Source organism: Malaclemys terrapin, chromosome 9 (assembly GCF_027887155.1).
Source record: "Malaclemys terrapin pileata isolate rMalTer1 chromosome 9, rMalTer1.hap1, whole genome shotgun sequence".
Taxonomy (NCBI): domain Eukaryota; kingdom Metazoa; phylum Chordata; order Testudines; family Emydidae; genus Malaclemys; species Malaclemys terrapin.
The window spans coordinates 83,642,962-83,658,704 of record NC_071513.1 but is presented as its reverse complement, the minus strand read 5'-3'; the positions used below and the strand labels follow the sequence as shown (position 1 = coordinate 83,658,704).

General features: G+C 43.6%; 1 protein-coding gene across 2 annotated transcripts in view; it reads right to left on the bottom strand.

The window, feature by feature from the left end:
* The window catches only part of LOC128843494 (uncharacterized), a 33,148-nt gene extending 19,832 nt beyond the window's left edge, over positions 1–13,316 (bottom strand). Inside the window, exons 1-2 of one of the 2 annotated variants that reach the window (XM_054040364.1) lie at positions 13,186–13,316; positions 11,429–11,488 (exon numbers count right to left, since the gene is read on the bottom strand). In XM_054040364.1, the coding sequence (XP_053896339.1) occupies positions 11,429–11,488; positions 13,186–13,245 (120 nt within the window). In that variant the 5' untranslated portion in view covers positions 13,246–13,316. The remainder of the gene's footprint in view (positions 1–11,428; positions 11,489–13,185) is intronic. The other variant, XM_054040365.1, reaches the window with a different exon arrangement.
* Between the last annotated feature and the right edge of the window lie 2,427 nt (positions 13,317–15,743).

Genomic DNA, 15,743 nt, shown 5'->3' with positions numbered 1-15,743 from the left:
AAAGTTTCAACTGATTTATTATTTTTAAGAGAAACAGATTTTATAATATTTAGTCTAACTCCAAAAAACATGAATAGAAAATTGAAATGAGGGTAGACACTGTCAGTGATACTGCTATTCACAAAATGAATATTAACTACACCTAATCCGTGTTCCGTGATAAACTGAGTCAGAACACTAAATTACTGGAAAAAATCCTCTGCTGTAGGAAATGTCTCTCTCAAGACAGAAGCTGGGAGTAGTGACATCAGCATGCACTTAATAAAAAAAAATTACTTTAGTCTTTTGTCAGAACATTTCATGGCTCTAAAAATGTTGCCAGAAAAATATTCTGGGTTTTGTTTTGTTTTTTTGAAAATCCTATCTTACTGTATAGGCTCAGAGAGTATGAGGCCGGTAGATTAGTGAGTGGCGATGATTAGAGATATTGGGAGGGGGATATAGGTTTTGCAAGGGACATGTGTGTGGATGGGAGCAGGATGACTCAGAAGGAAATTGAAGGTTCTTAGGACTTTCCATTATTGGGAACTCATTCTCTAACCGCTGTTCTTCACATTTGGTCTTGGAAGTACTTCTCACTGAAGACTATTTAAAGCTGAATTCTGAAACTTAGCATGTAGTTTGAGCTAACTGCATCAAAAACTGTATGGCAATAACTTCTTATACTGGAAAGAGTGCAATTTTGTTCAGTCTCTCATAAATTGAAAAAGGGTTAAATTGATTGTGCTTAAATCTTCATGGAGATTTTTTTCACCTTTGGGCCACAATCAAGCATGGAAAACTTCAACCACAAAGAAAAGCCCTCCAGAAAGTTTTGAAATCATGGAGTTATAAATTAAATTTTACGTATAGCATTCACTGCAATCATATATTACACTGTTGTCAATATGAATCATGTTGACATTGCACCTTGCATTCCTAAAGATATTACATATTGAGGCCAGATCCTAAACCCATTTAAGGCAATGCGAGTCTTGCCATTAACTTCAGTTGGAGTAGTACCAGGCTCTTGAAGTGATATACCCATGCCATTGATCATTTCATTCACTATGGTGAAGCAGCTACCTCAATACCCAGCAACACTATATAATAAGCACAATACACCAAGAAGGTAATGGAAAACTGGAATTCCCCACACTGAAATTTGGACAGGATGTAGGGATAATGCCACTACCAAGAGTCATCTTCTTCTAGTCCTAGTCCTATCTGTATGGGCTTGGCTCTGAGTCCCTCTTCTCCATTTCAGTCTGTCTTGAAGCAGTTCTTTGGAAAGTCAGAAGTTAATCAGATTCTTTTGTATGACATCCATCCAGCTACCTTTTGGTCTTCCAACTCCTCTTAACCTAAAAGTAGAGGGTAACACCCTCTTTCCTACATATTCTTTCAATCTTCTTTTCACATCTTTTCTCTAACACTGCTCTACAGCCAAAATGCTTCTGAAATAAATGTAGTCAAACTTTACTAATTCTGGGTCACTGAGAATGAAAATGATGCTTAAAATTGTTGATTGGCTCTAGTTCTTGCTTAATAAAAATAACAACTGCAAACAATCCAGACCTCAAATATACATTTTACCTCAAAAACCACCTCTCAGTAAGCATAATGAGTCCTGTCACGTGCAGGGAGGGTGTTTCCATACTCAGGAAAATGCCCAGTAATACTTCTTGGAACAACTTCTCTGGTGGTCTCTCATCCAAGTATTGATCAGGCCCAAGCCTATATGGAATGTGAATACTTATATGCCAAGATTTTTCCGTGAGGTAGATTTCACTGTAGTAATAAACACCATGAAAACTCTGCCACACTGAATGGCAACATGAGAAGAGGTGACACTGATGTGATTTGGGAGCGGGTAGAAAGAAGAAACATTTCCTGCAAAACTTCAGTTCATTGTAGACATTCTGATTCTGTTGAGCTTTTAAAAGCAAAAGAGACGTTTGTATACAGCTGAAGCTCGTTGCCACTGAGTGATGTAAACTTGAGAGCAGAAGAGCCAAAAAGAAATGGAAAATGGCTTTTGCTATTGGGAGAGTTTGTAAAACATGTTCAGACATAGCTTCATTCCATGGACCACATATAAAGATTGATCAGAAAACCCTCTGATCAGAAATGGTTCTGAGCCCACATTAAGACACGGGCTTTCATTGTTAATGTATTAGTGTCAGCATGAGAAACAAAGATCTGCCAACTTAAAATGTCAAATTTGCCTCTCTGAACTATAAAATATTAATCTGGTTCCTGCTGTAGTTGTATGTCGTTAAAGACTCCCGAGGGTATCAAACCCAAATCCTTCACATTTCAGTTTTATTTAGTGAAACAGCAGAACAATTTTTCAGACCACATTGTATCCTCCGTTGAAAGGAACTTAACTAATGAATTAGCTGCATTTTGTTGGTGATAGCACCAACCAATGTTTGGAAGGGCTGCTTGCCAGGTTAAAAATAATGTGTTCTACTAATTGCAGGAGGAACCTGGCGACAACCAACGTGCACTGGCTGCAGTGCACAGATTGTGCACAATGTTGTTTGGCTGGGGCCAAGGCCTGCCAAAGAAAATGTAGACGCAACTGTCAACAAGATTTACAGTGATGCTTCCATTTATGCAGCAGTAATGGGAGTTCTGTGATTTTTGTTGAAGGTTGGCACAAACAACTACCGATCCATAGCAACATGCTGATCATTGCCAGAGAAAAAAATTTACATTGATTTAACATCATCCTTCCCGACAGTAAAATGCCCAAACCTAGCAACTCTCTGGCATGTAAAATGAGAGATCAGTACACAGACACACACAAAAAATCTGAAAAATGAGAAACGTATGAACACATTGGAGCTTATGCTTAATTTACATGTTTGATACACAATCTTGCTCCAGACAAGAACTAAAGCACAGTGTCTATATGGCATTAAACAATTCCCATTTTTACCTATAAAGAGCAAATGTTAAAAGCATGCAAACACTAGTTTTGATTCTATCATGTTCTGGACAGCACATATGACACATTATATTAATTATTGCACATGGCAAAAAGTGTTCAGATTTGCAGCTGGGATATACAATTTAGACATAGGCTACAGACTGGTATTTCTCTTATCATGACTCACTCTATTGAAAATCTAATACATTTGGTTCTGATTATATTATTAGTTAGGTTGCGATTTAATCATGGAGGTCATGGAAATCACGGAATCCATGACTTCCAAAGACCTCTGTGACTTCAGCTAGCGCCAGCTGGGAGCTGCAGGGTCCCCTGCTGCTTGTGGAGGCAGGGAGCTGCGGGGAGGTACCCCCGCTGCAGCTCCTGGCCGCCACAGGTGGCAGGCGGACCCCCACAGCTCCTGGCCACCGCAGGCAGCAGGGGGACCCCTGCAGCTCCAGGCCACTGCAGGTGGCAGTAGGGGAACCCCACAGCTCGGAGCCATCAGCAGAGGGGGACCCTGGAGCTCCCAGCCCACCAGCAGATGTCCAGGCTCCCTATTTTGTCATGGATATTTTTAGTAAAAGTTAGGGACAGGTCACGGGCTTCTGTGAATTTTTCATTATTGCCTGTGATCTGTCCGTGACTTTTACTAAAAAATATCCGTGACAAAAATCTTAGCCTTAATTAGTAGGAATAATTCTCTCTCTGTTAATGCCTGCACTAGCACAAATTCTCAACACTTCTAGGGTGGAATATTTCTTACTAGCCTAGTCTTCCTGTTTGTTTCCAGTCATCTGCTGCTGGGTACAGTTTTTACTCATCATCAGCACTTTCACATTTAAGAACTGCACATGTTCGCCTCTTCCTGTTGCACAATTTGGCCAAATCAGAGAAGCTGTGGAGTGAAGAATAATGGTGGAATAGGGAAGTGGCACTACTTACTATACATGTTCTATGATCAAACAGAACTTCAGAGCTGCCATTATGACACTTTTTGTGAGCATTATAGTCACTTAAATGTAAAAAAATCCAAGTCAAAATGCTGGGATCGCAGCAGCCAATTTGATCTCATATTAAGGTTCTGTGAGTGAAAGAGTCTTATTTGTTTGTGCAACAAACAAATGTAGAGCCCAGAGCTTGGAAGAATGGCAGAAGACCGTTCCATCCTTGTAAATCTCAACAATGCTAATTTCATTGCAAGTCAGTGGATTGTTTTCTCACTTCCTCAGAACTAGCTGGGTGTTTCATACTTAATTTTGGTGTATTAATCAGTGGTGATTTATGTCTTATTCAGGCATTCAAAAGATTTGTTTGTGTAAGCTGGTCTATAAATTGAGATTTCCCTGAAGTGTATCCAAACCACCTGGAAGAAAACTAAAGGTCCTCAACATTTTCCAAATACACAGCTGTTACATGACCAAGAACAAAATTATCTAAGAACTAGTTAGTGAGATATTCTATGCTGCTTTTAGTGCTAGGAAGAACAACTGTTAGCAACAATTTGCGCTTCCTTTGTATAACATGGAATTTCATATATCAGCTGCAGATAATTTAATATTTTAATTTTCACCAGTGGCATAGTATCATTTTAGGAGTTATCATCTGTTTCCTGCAACTTGCTTCTTTCTGAGAAGGGTTTAAGCTCCTAAAATGAGATGTGGAATTGTACTGTCCTCAATGATTTTCATAAGGTAATCATGAATTAGAGATGATCCCAAGTGGAATAATGTTAGCATGTCTTTGGCCTCTTAAGAAAGCACACTCTTCAGACATTGCTCTAGCTTGTTTCTCTTTGCATTGTAAACAGACATTCTATTATTAGTGCCTTATGTTTTAGAGATCTCTGGTATAAACTCACTCACTTTTACAAATTTAATCTTCTACCTACAAGCCAAGGATATACCATGACTGTATCCACTCTGAGTATTTCAGACCAGCACACAGCGAAGCTCTCCTTTCTGCTGCAGGAAACAAGAGATGGTCGCATCTTACCATGTCTTCCATCAGTGTGTACACCTGATATTGTACACGTATTAAGAAACTAATGAGAGTTGTAAAGATGGTGGTTCTTAATTTGTGACCATTTACTAAGGCAGATAGCTGTAAATGTGGCACTGATATTAAATATACCCCCACAAAAAAGAATCTTTTAAAACTCCAGGTTAGTGCGTGTACTGAATTAGTAATCTGGAAACAGTACATATGCTGTCAAATGGTATACAAACAGTTTCATTCTGAATTCCCCCACTAGGATATGGTCTCATTATTAAACAAACAGGAAAACTGACCCCAAATTACATACATATAGCATAACTAGAACTGACACTAAAATGGTGTGGTGTTTAGATGCTGCATGTGATTATTAGAACTGGGAGCACTGGCTGTTGGTAGTCTGAAAGGACAGGAAACAGGAAGGAGAGGGGAGGAGTTGAGGAGGCTGGGAGAGTTACAGAGTGTGCAGCTACAGCTTGGAAAAGAGACTTCCACTGTAAATAAAGTTCTGTTGAAGTTGTTAATACTTTGCTTGGTGGATAGAACAAATGGCTTATATTGGGATCACTGTTTAATATATGTATTAACTTTTTGGAGGATGAAAGGAAACACTGAGTTTGTTAAGTCAGCTGACTCCACTAAAGCTCTGATCCTGTGTGAATAACTTTTTGCATGCTAGTAGTCTCCTTGAGTTCACACAGTTACTCATGGGCTTCAGTGTTTGCAGGCTCAGGACCACTGTTTTTATTCATCAGAACTAAAGTAGATTGGACAGCACAAGGGCAGATTAAAAGTTATGCACACTGGCAAATATAGTTAGATTTCTTATCGATACTGAGTGCCTCTGAACTAGCAGGATCCTCTGAGGAAAAAAGGTCATAAATTCTCATGGATTATTCAATGGAGAGGTTTGCCCAATGTACAGCAGCAGTTAAAAGACTTCTCTGAAGCGTAATCATGACATTTTCAATTTCACTGAAAGCTGGAGTAATTTTAAAAGGGATATAAAATACAGAAAATATTGTAATGAGATAGCCATCAATGGTATATCTTCATATGAATGACTGTGTCTAATTTTGGTCCACTCACCACTAACACACAGCAGAAGCTGAAAAGGTCTCTCTTAGCCTGTCCATTAAGACAAGAGGAAGGGGAAGCACAATTATATTAAAGGGCAGTAAATTTAGAGCCAATAAAAAGTTAAATAATTATTTATGCAATATATGTTCAACCTGTGGGATTCACTACTGCAAGAGATCATTGAGACACAGTACTGAAGTTGAGTTTTTTCTTCAGACCAAAAAAGTTTTTATTGGCATAGAAGATACTGACAGTTTACATAAACTTATATCCAAGTTTACATTACATATAATTTATACACACATGGTATCTTGGCTGATACAGAAGTATCATCCATACAGCATTATAAGCTCCCTGAACTTACAAAGAAAATTTCAAAATCCTGTTCCTGCTCATTGCCTGACAACCTTTCCATAACATATTAGTTACAGAGACCGAGAGGGCATTTACTGGAAGTCTATTTGCAAATCTATTCCCAGATTTCTTGAAGCAGGAAATGCACTTAAGCTCATATTACACAGTGTTATTTTGTGAATAGATTCAAAAATATTTTTGCTTTATGCTTCAAAATCAGGAAGGTAGTGTACTGTCTCACATGCCAGAAACAGTTTCTTTCTGCCAAAATGGTGGGTAACAAAGGGTGGGCCTTGGATTTTCTTGTGCAGTCACTGGTACAGCTGGATTTTAACAGTTATCTGTTTTCTTTGTTCCCAAAGCCCTTTAAGGAGAAGTAGCTGGATCTCAAAACAGATAGAGCTATGAATAATAAAAAAGGGAACCTCTATTGCATTGCATTGGCTTATTGCATTGCTCTTTGTTTTGTTTTGTTGGCATAGATCACCCTGTGAGTGGAATGAATAGGTCTGAATTAGAAAACTGAAAGTTTTTCTGCCTCCTTGTAACCCAAGCAGATTCAAAAGCATCTTCATAGTATATACCCAAGTGTTAAGCTCAGCTACACAAATTTTCAGTTCACTATAATGCATTTTACAGTGCTATCAAACTAGGGTTACCATATTTTGTGCCTCCCAAAGGAGGACACTCCACAGGCCCGCCCCCGCCCCAACTCCGCCCCCTCCCCAAAGTCTCCGTCCCCTCCCCTGCTTCCCGCGAACATTTGAGTCGCGGGAAGCCTGAAGCAGGTAAGGGGGAGTGTGGGGGGAGGAGGCGCGGCCCAGGCTGGCCCCGGCCCTGGGGTGCCGGCCCCGGGCCCGGCCCACCACCCCCGGCCCGCCCAGCACTGCGGTCCCTGGCCCGGCCCCCCGGCACCGCACTGCCGGTCCCCAGCCTGGCCGGCCCGTCCCCCGAGCCCCCGGCCCGGCCTGGCACTGCCGGAGCCCCCGGCCGAGCCCCGGCACTGCTGGAGCCCCCGGCCGAGCCCCGCCGGAGCCCCCGGCCGAGCCCCGCCGGAGCCCCCGAGCCCCGGGCCCGGCCCCGCCGGAGCCCCCGAGCCCCCGCCGGAGTCCCCGAGCCCCGGGCCCAGCCCCGCCGGAGCCCCCGAGCCCCCGTCGGAGTCCCCGAGCCCCGGGCCCGGCCCCGCCGGAGCCCCCGAGCCCCCGCCGGAGTTCCCGAGCCCCCGGCCCAGCCCTGCCGGAGCCCCCGAGCCAGGCACCGCACCGCCAGCCGGCCCCGGAGCCCCCGGTCCGGCCCCGCTCCGCCAGCCCGTCCCGGCCCCCAAGCCCCCGGCCCGTCCCGGCCCCCGGCCCCCCCGATTTTCCCGGACATGTCCAGCTTTTTGGGCTTTCCCCCCGGACGGGGATTTGGAGCCCAAAAAGCCGGACATGTCCGGGAAAATCCGGACGTATGGTAACCCTAATCAAACTCACCACCACTTTCTTTCTTCAGAAGCCGGAGCTAGTGCTGTTCTGCCCTACTCACTGGGCATTAAACCCAATGGATTAGGTGCAGACTGTCATTATATAACTGTCAAAGGGAAATGAAGTGTTCCTGGTTGGATTTAATAATTAACTGGACAGTTTTCTGAGCACTAACATTTATAGCTATAAAAGCTATTGCAAATGTACAATCAAATCTCATGTTTTAGGGCCTAATCTGACCAATGCAGATGTAAGGGGACTGTTGCCCCCTTACTAACACTCAGTGGGGGTGTTTTGGTTGGCTAGCTCCCAGCACTAAAAGGGGAAGGGTCGATGGCAAATCAGGAGCCTGAGACTGACAGTCCCCGGGAACAATGGGGAGAGGCCAATGCTCCAGATCAGCCTGATTGACAAGGCAGGCAGGCTAATCAGGGAGTCAGGAGGCCAGGGGGGGTCCCGTCCTCTGTGTGAACTGGAATTGCCTGAGTCAGACAAATGGGGGGCTGAGTTAAGGAGAGAGCAGGGGCCCGAGCTAAGCTGCTGGAAGCAGAGCTGCAGCGCCAAAGCCAGAGCACAGCCCAGAGAGAGCAGAGCTGCCCTGGGAAGAGAGCTGCAGCAGCCAGAGCCAGAGGGGAGTCCTCAAGGGCAGGGAGGCCTCTGGGTAAAGGAAGTGGGAGCGAGGACTCAGATCCTTTCACCAGCCCACTTCACCGGGGTAGTGCAGAAGCCAGGAAAGTTCCCCACAATAGCGGGACCATTCCCCCGCTTACACAGAGGTCAAGTAGGAATTTCTCCCCTTCTCTGTGTACAAACACTGCATGACTAACTAGGTGCATTATAGAGGTCATTAGTAAATAAGGTTTGCAGTTGCCTAAAGCAGCAGTTCTCAACCAGGGGGTTGCGAGCAGGTTCCAGGGGGTCCGCCAAGCAGGGATGGCATTAGACTTGCTGGGACCCAGGGTAGAAAGCCAAAGCCAGAGCCCCACCGCTGAAGTCCTAGCCCCAAGCTGCGGTGGGGCTGAGGCAAGCCCTGCCACACTGGGGCTGAAAAACAGTTGTTGTGGCACAGGTGGACTGCAGAGTTTTTATAGCATGTTGATAGGAGGACTCAGAAAGAAAACAGTTAAGAACCCCTGCCCTAAAGGATAGTATATTGACCATTGATCTGATCTAATACTGTAAATTTCATGTACAGTACTACTATTAAGCAGGATTCAGTATCTCAAAAATCATCAGCATTTCATAAATCCCTCTGTATTTCTCCCTCATGGACCACTGACATATTTTGTGATATAAAAGATATAAAACATACACACTGTCACAGTTGTAGAACTAGCTGCACTTCTGTCCCCTTTGTGGTCTGAGTGCACCTCTCAAGTGTCAGGCCTAGGCCGATTCCCCGGAATTGGGCCCCATGCCTAAGAGGGTCCCGCGCCCAGCCAGAGCGCAGCAAGCCCATGGCCCCTCTCCCCTGGCTGGAGCTCCAAAGCCCCGCTCCCCCGGCTGCAGCTCCAAAGCCCCGCGGCCCTGCTCTCCCGGTTGGAGCACGGCAAGCCCGGCGGCACCCCTCCCTGGGCCGGAGTGCGGCAATACAAAGTGCCACCGAAGACTTGGAGCACTGCCCGGTGAGTATAAGCCCCACGAATCGGGCCCCGCACTTGCTAAAGCTAGCCCTGGCCTGTACCTGTCCTGGGTAGAATTCCACAGTTCTTCCACTCTTGGAACAGGCCCTGGGCTGCAGCACCCTGTGTGTCAATTGCACTTACCCAAGTCTGACTGCGTTCACACACCTGCGGTTCTTCCCTTTGGAAGTCTGTGACCAGTGGTACTGTATATGGTGATCAGACATCCTTCTTACATCAGGGCATTGTTTATTTGAACAGTAGGAACAACGAATTTAGAAAAGAAGGATTTTAAGTCTACACACATTTATCTCACCTAAAGGCTTACCATCTCCAGATATTAACCTACATAGGCCTATCTTCTTCAGACACCTCAGCTGGCCAGCAGGCACCTCTGTCTCAACCTGGTTCCCCCAAACAGCTCCACCTTCTCTTGAGAGAGAGACCTTTTTAAAGCTACTACAGTCCTTCTTTTTCTTAAGCTTTGTCCCTTCTGCACAAAACCAGTCCTATAAGCTCAGCAAGATAGTGAACCAGAGTCCACAGAGACAATGAATGGTTCTGCCATTGTCCCTTAACAGCCCTCTAATGTTTGCTGGATGGTGGCTCATCTTGAACCATTCTTTCTTTTCCTGTTTCTTTTTTCCCAACAGCCCTCATATTAAACCTCACAATAACCACATCAGCACACAGTATTCAAAAACTATTTCAGAGCATCTGCACTTCTGTAATACATACTCTTAAAACATTAAAAGCCTAATTTATGCTTTAATACAGCCTCCTTTTGCATGCAAGCACACCAAACAAACATTTTTAGATCACTATCACCTGCATGATAAAGCAAGATGGTTTACATGCACAATATCCATTTTGACAAATATGTTTTGTGAATGAGAAGTCTATCACCTATGTGTGCAAGGAATGGAATCTGTCCTCAGTGGTACAAGATGTGTGCATGTGTACAAGCTGCCTTTTAAAAAATCTAACCCAAAAAGGTTTAAAAATGGTAAAACTCAGTCTAATGGTAAATACGTTAAAAAAAAATCTGAATTTACCCTGAGCAAGTTCAGCCTTGAAATAATTAAAAAGATCAATTCTTCAGAACTTGATTTATCCAACAACAAATTTTGGAGACTATAAAAAAAATGTAAAACTCCCTCTATGAGTAATTGTTGAAAATAAAAATAAGCAGGCCATAGTTATTGATGGATAAAACAAAATGCCATGCATGATTTACCTGAAAACATGTGATGGGGCCATAAAGAACTTGTTTTGTAAACTACTGTGAGATGCCAAAGTCAGAACTTAACTGTAAAAGTTGCAAAAGAAAATAAACACAATTTTGTCCAAATTCATTCCATTCCATTGCAAAGGCATCTGTTAGTGATTATGAGCCAGTATGGTCTGTTGTAAAAGCTTTATACAGGTTATAGCCAATATTCTTCAAATATGACATAACTTAAAATAACTGGTTGCTAAACAAATATTTGATGCATGAGAAACAGCTGTAAGAAAAAGAAAATCTCAGATTGCTTTGTACACTAACAGTTCAATAAGTCCAAAACCCTTCCTGCTTCCATTTCAATTGTAAGAAACCCTAAGGGGACAGAGTCAAAGATTATATAAATTGTAAAAAGCAACAGAGGGTCCGGTGGCACCTTTGAGACTAACAGAAGTATTGGGAGCATAAGCTTTCGTGGGTAAGAACCTCACTTCTTCAGATGCAAGTCTGAAGAATTGTAGTGTAACTTGTACAATGGTAGATGGAGGGTAAATCTGTGGAATTTACAGGTTGTAGAAGGAAAGTGGTCAATAGAAGGGTGAAAACAAAACAGGCCATGAGCCCCCACCTTTATCTTAGACTTTCTCACACCATCCTGATGTCTGTTTTTCAACACTCCCTTGGCTTATAAATTATCCTTGTTTCAGTGTCCTGGAAGGTTCTCTGCCTTGTTATATAACACACACTTACTCCCATTTATTAGCATGTAACTTACCTCACCATTTATGTCACCTCTACATTTGGCCAAAGTTGTGTGAACCAAGGTAAACGTACTCTAAAAAGATACAAAATCGCATATTCCAGCCTCTGATCATCTTGTATAAATATGTAAAGGGATTTTTTTTATTTAGACAACTAATCTTTTTCCTACTATCAGTCATTAGACATTAAACAGATTTCCTTTTTATCTCCACCAAATGACCAGAGTGTAGGTACCTTCAGAACCTGCTGCTACAGAATGCTCCCTCAGTTCTCAAGGGCCACTCACTGGCAACCGGATTTTAAGTGAGTATATTTGTCTAAGTCTCCAGGAAGGTGCAGATGCCTTTGCTTTGATATATGAAAGGGGCCTCCCCTAACCAAGACCAGTGAATGAGCTCAGCATTCAAGCTTTGTATTCCCCAAATTACAACACTTGGTTAATTTAGAATCAAGATTGCTCAAGTGCAAATGTCACCTTCGTAATCTCTAAACATCTAGGAAATCAGCACTGCAAGTCCTCCTTCTTTCCACTTCACGATATAGGTTCTCTGTCCTTGTCATACTCACCCATAACCATCCACTACTCACAATGTACATACCTTCTCCACCATACTTGGGAGCAAGTGTGCAGCCTTAACTCTGACAATGCTGATGGTAAAGAGAGATGGGGCAGCGGAAGAGCACAGTAGCGTGTAGTGGGCAAGGGCTGAACAGGGTGCTTGGGTGGAGGTGAGCCTAGTGGCATCAATGAGTGTAGGACTTCCCAGTGTTGGTGATTTAGAGCCTCTGGTGTACTAGGCAGCTGCACTATGGGGAACCCTTGATGCATCAATATCCTGGACTGGGACTCCAGGGTCCCTGCAAAGCACTGATTCCCCACCACTCTAGGGTCTCCCTTACACAAATCCTCTTCCCATCAGACCATCCCTGCTCAGTCTCCCTTCCTGACCGAAACCTTCCTCAACCCCTAATGCCCTTATTGCCTTGACTTCCTTCACCTGCTTGGCTTTGCACAGCCCTTCTCCTTAGCTGCTGCAGCCCATCCTGCCTCCAAGGGTGTCTGTGCAGAGTGGAGCAGGTGAGGCAAGAAGGTAGCATCAGGAAACACCTGGCATAGCTCAGACCACTTACACCAGATAAGGGGGAATCACTTTTTGTATTTAATTTTTAAAGTGGCCTATATCGAGATGTTATCAGAGTGTGCACGTGAGAGAGAAAGTTGGAGTTTGTGGGACTGTGGCTGTTTAACTAGAGGAAATCAAAGGGAATGTGAGACAAACATCAACAACATTTAAAAGAGAGCATTTTAGAATAAAAACCTACATGGAAGACTCCATTGTTCCCTGAAAAATTATGATGCCAATTTAGACAGAAATTTAATAAGTGATTAGGTTGTGAAACAGAGGGACTTTAGTCAAATATCCAGTCACTACTGACACCTCCAGAAGTGTAAACTTTCCATCCAGTTTATTTACATAACTCCAGGGTTAGCTGAGAGGTTTGACCCTTGTAACAGATGCAAGGGACTTAGTCCACTGCATGGGTTAATAAACAAACATGCATAAAATTCAAAGATATTCTTAATGGAACATAGTAACTTTGAAGCCTAATGGCAAAATACTGCTGTAATCTGTAGCTTCTAGAATGAAGCTTTGCTTTACCAAAAGTAATAGAAATAAAATGGTGGAGTGTCTTCATTTAAAACAGGCATTTTCATAAGCTACAATTCACCTACTTGCAATGACTGGAAAAGGCTTAAATGTATCTTACCTGCTCAGTTGGGATAACTGGGTTACTATCAGGTAGGCAAGGCGAGTTCCCGTTCCCCATTACTCTCTTAAAAGGATTCTGCACATAATTAAAAAGAATAGTAAGATCATGATGATAACTGGAAATATATACAAGCCGCATAATTATCCTTTACCACTGACTGAAGTCTCACAGCAGAGTTAATAATTGGTGTCAAATTAACTTTTCCTGATAAATGTACAAGCTCTGGTTGGGGTGGGAGAATCCACAGAGATAGCTGGGCATTTGAGGGGTAGGGTGACCAAAGCAGAACTCGGCTTTTTTTGTTTTGTTTTTTGTTTTTGCTCTGCTGGCGGGCACTCCCCCCCCCCCCCCCATGTGTCCCGATAGTTTCTTCCCCTCATCTGGTCACCCTATTGAGGGGGTATCAGAATGGGTAAAGGTGAGAAGCTGGACACATCAAAGAGGGGAGGCAAAGTGAGAAGAGAGCAGAACAGTTCATTGTTTGTGTGTGGAGTAGACCATGATTTTCAGAGGAAGGGCCGTAGCTGGAAGAGGGGACAGGCTAGGGATCAGAAGGGAAGGCAGAGTGAGAAAGGGATGGAACAATGCAATGTTTGTGGGTTTTATTTGTCTGAATTCCACATGCTGCCATTTTGCATAGTGTCATTTCACACACACACACACACACACACACACACCTCTCACTTTAGCACGATTTTGATAAAATGACTGTTCTTGCACCAAAAACATGCAAAAGTGCACATTTTTGCAGGTTTGGATTATAAAAGCCATTTTTGCTGATAAAATATCCCCCCAGGAACATACCGGTTTGGTTTTGGGGAAAAAAGTGCTATTTTCTTAAAAAACATCCCCATTTTTGAGTTTGTAACAAAATATTTGCAGGAGATGTACTTGTAGGGGGACGCAGCGGTGAGAAGAAGAGATGCAGGAAATGGAATTAGGAAGGCTACAAAGAACATATAGATTTCCCATTGCCAAATAAAAATAAAATGCTGAAAAGTCCTCATACTTGGGACATACTTGCCACAAGCCATCTAAGTGACTTTCCACAGGATCAGAGCCACTTCTATTTGGCTTTGGAAGATGCAGATCTAATGCTTATCTGTTGTTGGGTTTTTTTGGTCTATTTGCTATCTTGTGATTATTTATATCTACTGTGGTCTTTGACATTAGTTTTGAGCAAGGCAATTGATCACCTCTGCAACAGCATTTGCCCTTTTGAGTCACATTCTCATATTGAAGGATTTCTATATTCCACGGTATTTCTTCTAAGTCGCCTCTTATGCACAGGAGGACCTACCCATAAACATTTGCAAAACCACCTCATTGTTCTCTTGCTAATCACTCGTAAAGACTTTGCTGTGATGCTTACAAAAAACTCAACAAGGGTTAGGCATTGGGTGTTAATGACTGCCACTTCTCATGCTGACTAGACTTGTCTCATTGTTACCTGGTGCTCTCCCCACCGGTTTGTTATAGTCACCTGTTGTCTCCTATTTTATACTAAGGCCTGGTCTGCACTATGAGTTTAGGTCGAATTTAGCAGCATTAAATCGAATTAACCCTGCACCCGTCCACAGAATGAAGCCATTTACTTCGAAATAAAGGACTCTTAAAATCGATTTCTGTACTCCTCCCCGATGAAGGGAGTAGCACCAAAATCGACATTGCCATTTTGAATTAGGGTTAGCGTGGCCGCAATTCAACGGTATTGGCCTCCGGGAGCTATCCCACAGTGCACCATTGTGACCGCTCTGGTCAGCAATCTGAACTCGGATGCACTGGCCAGGTAGACAGGAAAAGCCCTGTGAACTTTTGAATTTCATTTCCTGTTTGCCCAGCATGGAGAGCACAGGTGACCATGCAGAGCTCATCAGCACAGGTAACTATGCAGTCCGAGAATCGAAAAAGAGCACCAGCATGGACCGTACGGGAGGTACTGGATCTGATCACTATATGGGGAGAGGATTCTGTGCTAGCAGAACTATGTTCCAAAAGACGAAATGCCAAAACATCTGAAAAAATCTCCAAGGGCAGGATGGAGAGAGGCCACAATAGGGACTCATATCAATGCTGCGTGAAAGTTAAGGAGCTCAGACAAGCCTATCAAAAAACAAAGGAGGCAAACGGTCGCTCTGGGTCCGCAGACATGCCGCTTCTACGCTAAGCTGCATGCAATTCTAGGGGGGGTCGCCACCACTACCCCACCTCTGACCATGGATTCTGAGGAGGGGGTAATCTCAGCCATGCCTAAGGATTCTGCAGACAGGGAAAATGATGAGGAGGAGGACAACGACAAGCTTGCCGAGAGCACACAGCACTCCGTTCTCCCCAACAGCCAGGATCTTTTTCTCAGCCTGACTGAAGTACCCTCCCAAGGCAACAAGGAGTCTGGTGGCACCTTCTTCAGATGCAGAAGTGAGGTTTTTACTCACGAAAGCTTAAATAAATCTGTTAGTCTTTAAGGTGCCACCAGACTCCTTGTTGTTTTTGTAGATACAGACTAACACGGCTACCCCCTGATACTTGGCTCCCAAGGCAGTATCCCAGACAAT